The 10,887-nt window shown below is 53.0% G+C and overlaps 5 protein-coding genes across 5 annotated transcripts; 3 read left to right on the forward strand and 2 right to left on the reverse strand.

Annotated features, from left to right (window-relative positions):
• Positions 1–401: 401 nt before the first annotated feature.
• Positions 402–992, forward strand: Z520_06931 (uncharacterized protein; the record flags this gene model as incomplete). Its single annotated transcript, XM_016777431.1, has 1 exon — positions 402–992. The coding sequence occupies one exon, from the start codon at positions 402–404 to the stop codon at positions 990–992; it is 591 nt and encodes a 196-aa protein (XP_016631602.1).
• Positions 993–1,278: 286 nt separating this feature from the next.
• Positions 1,279–3,438, reverse strand: Z520_06932 (uncharacterized protein; the record flags this gene model as incomplete). Its single annotated transcript, XM_016777432.1, has 1 exon — positions 1,279–3,438. The coding sequence occupies one exon, from the start codon at positions 3,436–3,438 to the stop codon at positions 1,279–1,281; it is 2,160 nt and encodes a 719-aa protein (XP_016631603.1).
• A 640-nt stretch (positions 3,439–4,078) lies between these two features.
• Positions 4,079–4,549, forward strand: Z520_06933 (uncharacterized protein; the record flags this gene model as incomplete). The annotated part of the gene is made up of 1 exon (XM_016777433.1): positions 4,079–4,549. The coding sequence occupies one exon, from the start codon at positions 4,079–4,081 to the stop codon at positions 4,547–4,549; it is 471 nt and encodes a 156-aa protein (XP_016631604.1).
• A 510-nt stretch (positions 4,550–5,059) lies between these two features.
• Z520_06934 (uncharacterized protein) lies at positions 5,060–6,949 on the reverse strand (the record flags this gene model as incomplete). Its single annotated transcript, XM_016777434.1, has 1 exon — positions 5,060–6,949. The coding sequence occupies one exon, from the start codon at positions 6,947–6,949 to the stop codon at positions 5,060–5,062; it is 1,890 nt and encodes a 629-aa protein (XP_016631605.1).
• A 1,493-nt stretch (positions 6,950–8,442) lies between these two features.
• On the forward strand, positions 8,443–10,428 carry Z520_06935 (uncharacterized protein; the record flags this gene model as incomplete). Its single annotated transcript, XM_016777435.1, has 2 exons — positions 8,443–9,165; positions 9,226–10,428. The coding sequence occupies 2 exons, from the start codon at positions 8,443–8,445 to the stop codon at positions 10,426–10,428; spliced, it is 1,926 nt and encodes a 641-aa protein (XP_016631606.1).
• Between the last annotated feature and the right edge of the window lie 459 nt (positions 10,429–10,887).

A 10,887-nucleotide genomic window follows, 5' to 3' on the forward strand; every position in this document is an offset into this window, starting at 1 on the left:
GGCAAGGCTGACGATATTGCTGCATGTTAGCGGGAGAACATGAGTGGCTCGTCAATCAACTGCCCGGCAGACCAGCGGAGATATCCAGGCGACCCCGACTCTGCTTCCGGGCGCTGATCTCCCGCATACCGAGTGTTAGGGGAGCCTAGAGAGCGAGGCCTATGGCCCGGAGCCTGGGTGGTGAGGGGTGAATGCAAGGCTGGCGCAGCCTTGTCTACCCAACAACCCTACATACCTAGGTTGGTAGTGTCTCTCCCAGACCAACACCCACAACCTTCATATCCAATCCTCTCCAAAGGAACACACACTTTCGCGTTGTTCTTCTAAACATCCAACAGCTCATAACCACAACCATAAACCCCCATCTTCCTCTCTCACTCTCTCTATCAGACACGGTGACAATGTCCAACGACATCCTCACCCAACTCCAAACCTGCTACGACCAACTCCTGACCCAATTCTTTGCGACACTCTCCTACCTCTCGCAACGACACCCCTTGGTCGCGCCGGACCCGGACCCGAATGACCCGTTTACCAATCCGCCGGCGGGGATGGCGACAGCCAGAGCCAGCTCTCGCTTTCAAGCCTTAAACCCTCCCAACGACACCACCTCCGCCATGACCGCGATCCCGACCGTCAACCCCGGGCCCGAGGACACCGACCGCGCCCCGTTCCCCTTACACCCTGTCCCCCCCGCGACATTCGCCAATGCGCAGCGCGAATTGGCCGAAGATCTAGTCCTCAAGGGCCAGCAGATCGAAATGTTGATCTCGCGACTTCCCGGGATTGGGAAGGGAACCCAAGAACAAGCAGAGGACATTAAGGTGCTAGCGGATAAAGTCCAAAAAATGGAGCAGGAACGGCACGCGAGGAGGAGGGAAATGAAGGAATATGCGGACCGGTTGGAACGGGTTATCATGGCGATGGCGGTGAATGTGGACTACGGCGACGATGACACTGGCAATGGCAATGGCCTGAATGGGCATGGATGATTGAGGTCGTAGGTACTAAAGCAAAATAAATGGATGTGGTATATCTGGATAAAGGAGGGGCATGGGTCATAAAGAGGAGCAGGACGAGAATATCGCTCTCTACTCCTCCACTCAGAAGTCGTTCGCTTGAATGACAGGAAAGTCAAGGATCTTTGAGATTCGTGTTTTGGAATCATTGACGCTGTCCAATTCCCAGAGCAAAGGAAAGATCCAACAAATTGACCTCGAGGTCTCCCAAGAAATGTCCGGTGTCAGACATTCACCGGATCGGTCACACTCAAGGTTGCTATACCATCATACTCCGCCGTCGGTTCAGTGCTCTTTCAACCCTCGAATTCGCGGCATGTCCCGTTTCGGCACCAGATGTTGCGGGCTCTTTGTCTTTCAAGCTGGAACTCACGCTGTGCGAGCGCTTCAGATCCTTGACCGCTGAAGTTCTGCCGCTGGACAGACCGTCCCCACGCAGACTTGCCGCAGAGCTTGGTCGTGGAAGTGGCGCTTGTGTGTCGGATTTTGATGGATCCCCAAAATGGCGAGAAGCAGAAGGGAGCTCAGCGGATCCACCTGAAGACGCGGAAGAAGGCTGCATAGAATGCCTCCTAGTTGTCGTGGTAGCGCTTGACAAAGGTTTTCGTCTCGCTGCTGCTGCCGAACTTCTTGACGATTTGTGCCCTTCTGTGTCTGTCCGCGTTTCTTTCGAATCGTCGATCGGAGAAGAGGATGGTTGGTCAAAAATACTCAATCGCTCGACAGCCTTCTCAAGCTCATCCGAAGTGTTGGGTACCAGTTGTTTGCCCGACTTCCTGGTCCCATCATCTTCTTTCTCCTTCCTCTCCTTCCCCCTCAAAGGACTGATTGGCTCCTCCTTCTTGCGAGCAGTCGAGGCTGGTACTGCTGGATCCCTCCACCTTTCATCCTCACCGCTGATTTCGTTCTCCTGCTTGACTCTGACATCTTCGGATTTCGCCCGCTCCATACTTGTGCCTCTAGTGCTCGAAGTACTTTCTCTTTGCTTCTCTATGCCCTCTACCGCCCCCACTAATCCCTTGCTAGGCCTTCTCATCTTATCTCGCAGGTTCGGCTCGGCGTAACTGACTTGCGGTCTCGCACGGCGAGATCCCCGCCCTATGCTTCCGTTAAGCACATCCTCTACCGAGTTCAAGACTGTCGCCTCTTTTGGTTGGTTGGATGTTCGAGAAGATGGCTCTGTGGATATAGGTGATAGAATGTCGCCGGCTTCGGCAGCTGGAGTCTTTGGCGGAATATCCTTACCATCTTGATCATTCGACGTTTCAATAATCACATGTGCTTGACGGTCTTTCTGGCGTGTCGGCTTGATGATTGGGTGGTTTTCCTGAAGATCTCGATTGTCTTTGAGTTTCTCGGGCACCTGTACCCTCCTCTTAGCTGGTGAATTTGTACTCTTGGGTGCAAGTATCTTCCTGGTGGCGCTCGCGGGCTTCTGAGGGCTTGCTTGCGTTGCAAGGTCTGTCGCATCCCCGCTCTCTCGACCTGGTGGCCTCGTAAATCTGGAGGCCTTTTTGCTGTTGACGGTAGCGTTGCTCCAGATTTCTTGCCGGCGTTGAAAGACAAAATCATCATTCTCGTTCGACGGCTGCTGAGTAACAGGCTCGTCGAGCTCAGAGATATCCAGCTTCCTCTTTGCACCTGACTTCAATAACTGCTGACTCGGCTTCATTGGCAGCGCATCTGGTTCTGGTCCTGGAGTTTCTTCTGTTGGCAGGTCGTGGATGAGGGTACTCGTTCGACGTTTCCGCCTCCTTTCCAGGACTGATGGTAACTGCATGACTTCTTCACCGATGTTCTCATCCTCAGATGTCCGTGCCGAGTCGAGACCAGGGGGCTCAGACACGACGTCAAAATGTGCAACTGGGGGAGGCCCGAGTTCGGGCGACTCGGTCGCTTGTTGCAGGGCAGCCTCTTCCTGCAAGGCCAACAATTCAGCATTCTCCAGCGTCCTTCGCGGATACAGCTTGTCCTCGTGGATTGAGGGTAACCGTCCGTCATACAATTCTCCTCCCTTCTCTTGAGCCAATGCTTCTCTGATCGACAGTCTATTCCTCCACTCTTGTTCCGTAGCACTACTCATCGTCTCTCTGACCAGCCTACTTTTTCGTCTGCCCTTCCTCGCAGCTTTTTCCGGTAAATTGCCCATCTCGACAAGCATCTCGGCAACCTCCTCGACTTTTCTGTTTAGTCTGTCTCTCAGATCCAAAATCTCCGCATTCACAGAACTCGTTGCGCGCCATCGCTCCGCTTCCGCCTGCGCAGCTATGATCTGTTCTCTCAGGGATATGTTCTCGGCCACGAGGCGGGAGATTTCTGTTTCGAGATTGCGGACGCGTTGCGACTGGGTCGAGTTGGCGCGGGCGATTTCGCGGTTTTGCCGGATGAAGCGCCGTTTCACTGCAGTACATACATACATGGTCAGCACTTACTGGGTGGTGAAGATATAGCCTTCTATTCAAGTTATGCGCAGAGGGCAGGTAGAACTTACGGGACTCCAAACTCTCCGTGGGCGGAAGGGGGGGATCATTGAGTTTCGCCATAGCAGGCAGGTTTCTTTTCAGAGCATGTGGTTGTGGGAGTGTCTTTGCGCTTGTCGGTCTTACAACCAGTTGGCCCAAGGCATGGATGTTGATTCAGTCTAGGATCTGAAATGCAGTATAGACAATAGAACAAAGTGCAGGGTCCAAGGTTGCGTCAAGGAGGCGTTTTGTGGTAGGGATTGACCAAAAAAGGGCGCCCGTCAACAACGTGCCTTTTTGGGTCTAGTGGACAACTTGGCACCGTGAGCGTCCAATGAAAGACGCTTCTGTTCAAGCTGGGGCATTCCGCCGCGACCCTCAATCCATGCTCCACGCACTCTTGTCCCTCAATCGACTTGCCCCATAGAAGACTATGCAAGAACTGCAACAATACGAGAACCGACAAACAGTCTCAAGGCCCATCCTTTTTCACAACCTGCTCCTTCCTCCCTCTCTTTTCTGGACACGACCGTCCTCCAACCCACGGAACCCAGTCAATTATCCGAAATCCTGTCCCACCTCCCCCGTCACACGGACATGTACCCCTCGACTACCAACAACACCACCTCCTCCTCCTCCTCAACGCTACGCTCACATTCTCAACCGACGCAATCCCACCTCCAAGCCCGCATCGCCGCCAAGCGCGCCGAACTCGAAAATCTCCGCCAACTGCGCGACCTGAGCGCGCACTTGACAACACAGCTGGAGTCACTAGAACAAAAACTGGGGAGCCTGCGAGACGGCGCGCAGGCCGTGGCGCTGGTGCTGGCGAATTGGGATAATGTGCTGAGGGTCATTGGGATGGCGGCCATGAAGGTTCCACATCCGCCTGAGCCTGCGGAAGATGAAGTCCCGGAGGATGGACGAGCAGGGAGAGAAGGAGGAGAAGACATGGCGGGGAGTGGAAGTCTGAAGACGAAGGAAAAGCAAAAGCTAGAACGAGAACAACAGCTGCCGGTGCCGCTGGTCAGAATACCCGTGCAGCCCAGAACGGAAGATGCTGGGTGAAAACACACCCAAAAGAAGGAAATGTACTACCTACGTACTCCCTCACAAACGGACGTGGATATGCGTGCCTGCGTGCTCTGAGGAGGGGACGAGAGTGTACAAGATACTTTGGTTTGGACCTTGGTTGTTTGATCCGTGCAACGCAATGTGGCATTCGAAATCCAAGGCGAGGACGGAGCCCTCGATACCCGCTGTGAACAAGACGCGAACGAAACACACAAATGATAAAACTCTGGATTCAATCAAAGGAGGTTTGGAACCTAAGTCGACGGCTCGCTTGCTTGACCTTGCCGACCTTGCGTCTTTGGCAACAGTGATTCCAACAATCATCACCCAAAGGAATGACCTTGTTGAGCCTTCCACCCCCAAACATGAAAACTAGTTTTGTCCATACCAACAACACCTTCGCTGAAGAACAAGACCTTTTTCAAGAAAAGCCAGGGCATTCCACATCAGGAATTATATGACACCTCAAGGCCCCCCGAGACGTGGGAGACATAGCAGACTTCATCAATTAGACACCACGGCATTAGTTTGCCCTCGGGCTGCCATGTTCTCTGCACCCCCAGCCTTCTCCTTTTCCTTTGCAGCCAGAATCTTAGCCGCGATTTTCTTCTTCTGCTTTTCTGCCCACTCGCGGCTCGCTTGTCGTCCTCTCTCTGCCGCCTCCGCCCTAGCCTTTCGCGCTGCCTCTTCCTTTTCCCTCCTCTCCTTCTCCACACGTTCCGTTTCGGCTTTCGAACGTGCAAAGACCTCCTTGCCCTTGGCCTTCTGTTGAGAGACGTCTTCTTTCGTCACCGTCGATTTCTGACCGTTGGCCAGGTGAATGATCGATGCGCGTGGCTTGGTTGGAGTGGCCGACGTGGTTGTTCGACGGACGCTCGCTTTCACATTTGTTGTTTCGGATGTTTTGGGCTTTGGCCCAAGCGATGATGGGCGTGGTTGTGGCTGGGTTGCTGTAGCTGGTTTGGGTGCAACGTTCTCCTTGTTTCTTCCGGTGGCGTAGATGCTCAGTCTTGCTTGGCTGGCCTTGTTCTCTCGTGGCACAACACTGGGACGAGAGATTTTGGCTGGCACCGGTCTGGCCTTGAAGGCTTTCTTCTCGTTGCTGACTTCTTCTTCACGCTTCATCCGCTCTTCTCTCTGGGCTTTGAGTTTGGCCGCAACCGCGTCCCCCGGTAATGTAAAGGTTGGCTTTGTGGGAGACTTGGTGGATTTGGAGGGGACGAACCCGGGTTTGCTGGTGGATAGGGCACGTTTAGCTACCTGCTTCTTCGTGTTTGGATGGTTCTTAACTGGAGAATTGGAGAACGAAAGCGGCGGTGCTGCACCCTGACTCGAAGATTCTCTGGACTTGTGGCCGTCAATAATCGGTCGCTTGGCCAATTTTACAGGGGTGGTTGCTCTGGCTGAGGGGTTGGTCGAAGACTCACGGCCAGCACTCAGTTTCGACCGCTCTAAAGATGCGGAAGTTTTTCCAGTCTTCGGTGGAGGGCACCGAGATGGCTGTGCTGGTTGCTGGCCAGGCACCCTTTTCTGAGGATCCGTCGGAGGTGTGGTGGGCTGGAGATTGAGGCGGGCTGGTGTGTTTTTTTGCAGTTTCACAGGGGATTCGATCTTCAGTTCGTCCAAAGCAGGCAATGTCTCGGAAATCTTTTCGATTGCATCTTCCAGAGCATCGATTGCTTCGACAGAGTCTTCGATTCGAGGTGTTCGAGAACTGATCTGTTCGGCGAAAGAATCCGAAGACTTGGTCTCCTCCAAAAGTATCTGCAACCGGCCTGGGGTCCTCGATGTGATCTTCTCCACAAAGGAATCTTCAACAGAGTCTGAAGCAGATGACGTGACCGCATCCATGGTTTTATGGACAGATGGATCGAACTTGGGTGTCTTTGGAGGACCGGTGTGACTGTGTTGAGGGGCAGAGGACGAGTCAGATATCCCTTGCTCTTTCAGGGTCGCGTCAACTGCCTCTACTGTGACTTCGTTGTCGCGGACAGCACCTTGGTCAATAGAGGCAGTCGAAGGCGTGTCATGTATGCTACCCTTTCCTTCAGAAGATTCACTGTGGTGGCCTTGACTCGCGTCCTCGGGCTGCGGCCCTTGTTCCTGCGGCTCGTCCGACTGTGCCTTGTCATGCTTGGTTCTCTGCCCTTTCTTCCTGCTCTTCGCTTTCTGCATGGGCTCGGTCTGTTCGTCCGTAAAGGGGTCTTCGGTGGTCGAAGGGTTGATTTCGGTGGTGATATCTTTCAATGGGGGCCGATCAGGATCCTGGTTCGCGTCGGCAGCGTCCGCGCAATCATCCTGTAGCGAATTATTAGAATTCGCGTCGGCGTCCTCGTAAATGAGTTGCGGTTCCTCTTGAGCCTGCGCCCGCAAGGCTGCACGAGTCATGCGCATGGTTACGTGATGTTGGTCAAGGGTTAGGGATTGTTTGCTAAAAGGGCTTCTGGATGCTGATACTGCGGGTGGAAGTCCAGATCTCTCTTCGGGATCGAGGCGTGACGCGCTTTGTTTGGTGTGGAAGTACCTAGGTAACCCAGCAACCAAGCACCTGCCGCTACTTTAATGGAGGCCCTTCCAAGCCTGCTGGGTGCCTGCTATACTATAATTGGCAGTTTGTTTAGCCTTCCAGCTTCCCTCGGATCCCTCATTTATCGAGCCTCGTGTCATGCGACTTGGTTCTTTCATGAATTCGATTACCCAACCTTGACTCTCAAGCCTAGTCCCCTCTGTCCAAAATGGATTCCACTACCGAGAGATGTTAACATTGGTCTTTTCAGCACCTTCCACATGATGGATACATTGTATAGACATAAAGAATAGAAGATCCGATTCTTTCTCCTGTAGCTGCTTGCTATAGTTGTGGTTAGTGCTGTGATCTCGTACCACCCACCATCTCTGTCAGGTACAAGAACACCGATCGCCAAAAAGCCGAAGACCGATCTGATTCCGGGTTGTGCGAGTGTGTCGAGTAGAATGACAAGTCCCCCTTTTGACGAGGCCACAAGGCAAAAGACACAACCCAGATTGCCCAGCGTTGATCGTGTCAACACCGTAGGCAAGATAACGCATCTAGGAGGACAACCTTGGCAGATGCGGAAGGCTGTATACCGTGTCCCACTTACTCCAGTCATGTCTGCCGTCGGTGCCAAAAGAATGGCGTGCCAGTACTCGGTATGTTGTTTCAGGCCTTGCGCAACCCAAAAGTCTCGACGCTGACTGTTTTGCGACAGTGTATCGGATCTCGACCCTGTCTGAAATGCACTGAAGCACATGTAATGTGCTGATATGAGTATGAGTCTTCTCTTTCGTCACAGACGAGTGTCAAATGTAAGAATTGTCGGACCTTGAGGACTTTGCTGGAGGGGATCCAAAGACGAGTAAAGAATCACACTTACCCTGTTGTGGGTTTGTCTACGACATGAGCCGTGGTGGAAGCTTTACTAACAGGGACCAGGGTACTAACAAGGTTCCCCTTCTCAATGGAAATAACTGTGAACGGACGGAAGCCAGAGCGTCTCACCTCGCATCCTTTCCAGACAATGCGATTTGTCTCGCACAGCCGGAGTTCTCAAGAGTACTTACATATGTCTGCCTTGTCAAGCGTTCATAGGAACCACAGAAATTGAGCGAAAGCCGTGCGTGTCCTGGATACCTAGGTATGGTGATTGCTGCCACCTTCCAAGATTCACATTCATTGCATCTCGCTGCCTTAAGAATGAGATCCCCCCTAGTAGGCCGGGCTTGCCTCATTATAGTCGCCGCTCTAAGAAAGACACTCCCAAGCTGTCTGCGCCACCGTAGCCACATCGATCACATACTTGAATGAATACTTAATGTTCTTACTCTGTAGTCAACAATGACCACACCACCATACTCGCATCGTGAACATGGCCTCTTCAAAAACAAACGACACAGGCGCGGAGAACGATGCCGTCGCCGAGGACTATGCCGTTGCCGAGCACGATGCGGTCGCGGACCAGTCCCAGCAAAATACACACATACCTCACCCCCACAATCGCTCCAGCTCCGGCGATGAATCCCTAGATGTTCCTGTACCCGACTTTGCCCATCCTCAGACAGCAGCTTCCTCCCCCTCTGACGGCCGGAGCAGTAACAACAGTAATGTGCAGGGCTCATTGACCTCTTCCCCCTTATCACCAACAATGACTTCAACCGTTCTCGAGCCACCGGCCCTTGCACCACCCATCCTCAATCTACCTGCCTTTACACCAACCCCCGTTGAAGAACCACCGTATCAGCCGGATAACGAAGAGACTTACGGCTACTACCATGGCCTTCCTTCTTGCCCTCTCTTGGTCGCTCGATCCAGTGGACAGCCATGGAGAAGCCAACTGCCCGAATACCCTTTCCCCCGGACGAAGACCCTCGGTGTTGTCGGCAAGCATCCTATTCGGGACGCATGGGATGCGAAGCTTCAGGCAGAGATCATCGAGGCTTTGGGGACCACCAGGTGGACCTCTATCGATATCCTGCGAATCGGCTACGCTGGTCTGGGTGAAAGTAAAGGCCCTCTCCCTGTGGTGCTCTGGATCGGCGTTCGCCCAGGAAGCCTGACCTGGGGTGATGGGATAACCATTGTCGAAGCATGCGTAAGTCCCCTCTGTCAGAGACAGTTTCGCCGTTGATGATGGGCTAACGGAGATTGACAGGTCGCAATTCTAAGGCGTGAAAAACTCATCGACGTTCAGTGCGAGATTAGGGAGTCAGCAGTTCATGCATCTGCACGACCATCACCCAGATATTCATCATCCCCATCTCTTCCATCCGTGCTGGCTACATCTCACCTTCCATTCACCGCATCTCCGGGTCAATCGATCAACCCTGTAGGATCCAGCATTCATGGCACTCTCGGTCTCTACCTCCAACCTGGCGAAAACAATCCATATCGGGAGAGCGTATGGGCTGTTACTTGCAGACACGTCGTCATTCCTGATGAAGACAAAGATCGAAAATATGAGTACAAGCCTACTGGCCAGCCGTGTGTTGATATCCTGATACCATCAGATAAAGCTCTCGAGAAAATCACAAGCGCAGCTGAGGTCGTCCTGAACTCGAGTTCTTTCCTGATAAGAACTCTCGAGGAGTCGGCGCGGGGCACAGTCGAACAACATCCGCAGTTGGACAAAGAACGTCTCCATCTGCGAGAATGTAAGGACTTTGTGGAAAAAATTCTACCCAAGTGGCAAAGCACAACGAATCGTACACTCGGCTATGTCAAAATTGCCCCTCCTATCCAGACGTCTCTGTCTATGAACCCGTCATTGGATCTGTTTGGACCACGCCGCGACTGGGCTCTGATAGAGGTCGATAAAGCCAAACATCCAGAAGCGGTAGCAAATACTGTCGATGCTGTGACTGGGCTCATGCCGGAAGCGCTCAACTATCGCTCTATGTTAATCCGTCATTTGGAGACTTATAAGCAGGATTCACGCCCCGGGCAGCCATTCGACGGAAAACTGCTGCGCCTTGGACGGGTAGTACCAATCGAGGAGCTGCGGGCGCCAAAAATGCGTGATCCACAAGAAGATCCTTGCCTAATTGTTGGCAAGAGAGGCGGAGTAAGTGATATGACATGGGGATACCTCAACGGGCTCAAATCGGTTTGTTGGAACGACGACAACACAAAATCCATGGAAATGTGCGTAGTTACAAGCACCAAGAAAAAGGCTTTCTCCGAGGATGGAGATTCCGGGTCAGCTGTCTTCGATGTCACTGGCAGGGTTGTTGGAATCTTGGTTGGCGGTGCCAAAGGGCCGTGCGACAGAGAGTCGCTGGACGTTACATACGTGACTCCGATGGCGTGGCTGCAGAAGGACATGAAGGATTGTGGGTACGGTGTTGAAATTGCATAGGGTCTGGGTTCAGTCGGGGTCTATGCTCGCCCTTGGATGTTTCTACTGGTTGAAGGTCATTGAACAGGTCCACACCGACCGGCAGGTCATGGGGTACTGGGACTGGAGTCGAGGTGCTTGCTGGGACTGGAATCGAGCTGCTTGCTGGGGCTGGAATCGAGGTACTCGGAGCTGGTAGGTTTGAAGCTCAGAAACAACGGTTTTAGACAGCGAGATCAATAGCCTGAAACATAGACTTTGAAAGCTGAGCAACGAGTTTTGAGGCCTGCACGAGCCCTCAGAGTCTACCAAGTTAAAACGATCGAGTCAAGTAGCGGTGCTGCAGTACAGGAGAGTCTAGCGAATTCGTAGGAGCGGCACTTGCTCACTCGATCCACATATTTTTTTTTGTTTGCTCCAGGATGAAGAAAGGGCTTCCGGGAACCATACCTTTCCACAATGTTTGTTCGTCCCACGACA

The sequence above is a fragment of the Fonsecaea multimorphosa genome (assembly GCF_000836435.1).
Source record: "Fonsecaea multimorphosa CBS 102226 unplaced genomic scaffold supercont1.13, whole genome shotgun sequence".
In the NCBI taxonomy this organism is placed as follows: domain Eukaryota; kingdom Fungi; phylum Ascomycota; class Eurotiomycetes; order Chaetothyriales; family Herpotrichiellaceae; genus Fonsecaea; species Fonsecaea multimorphosa.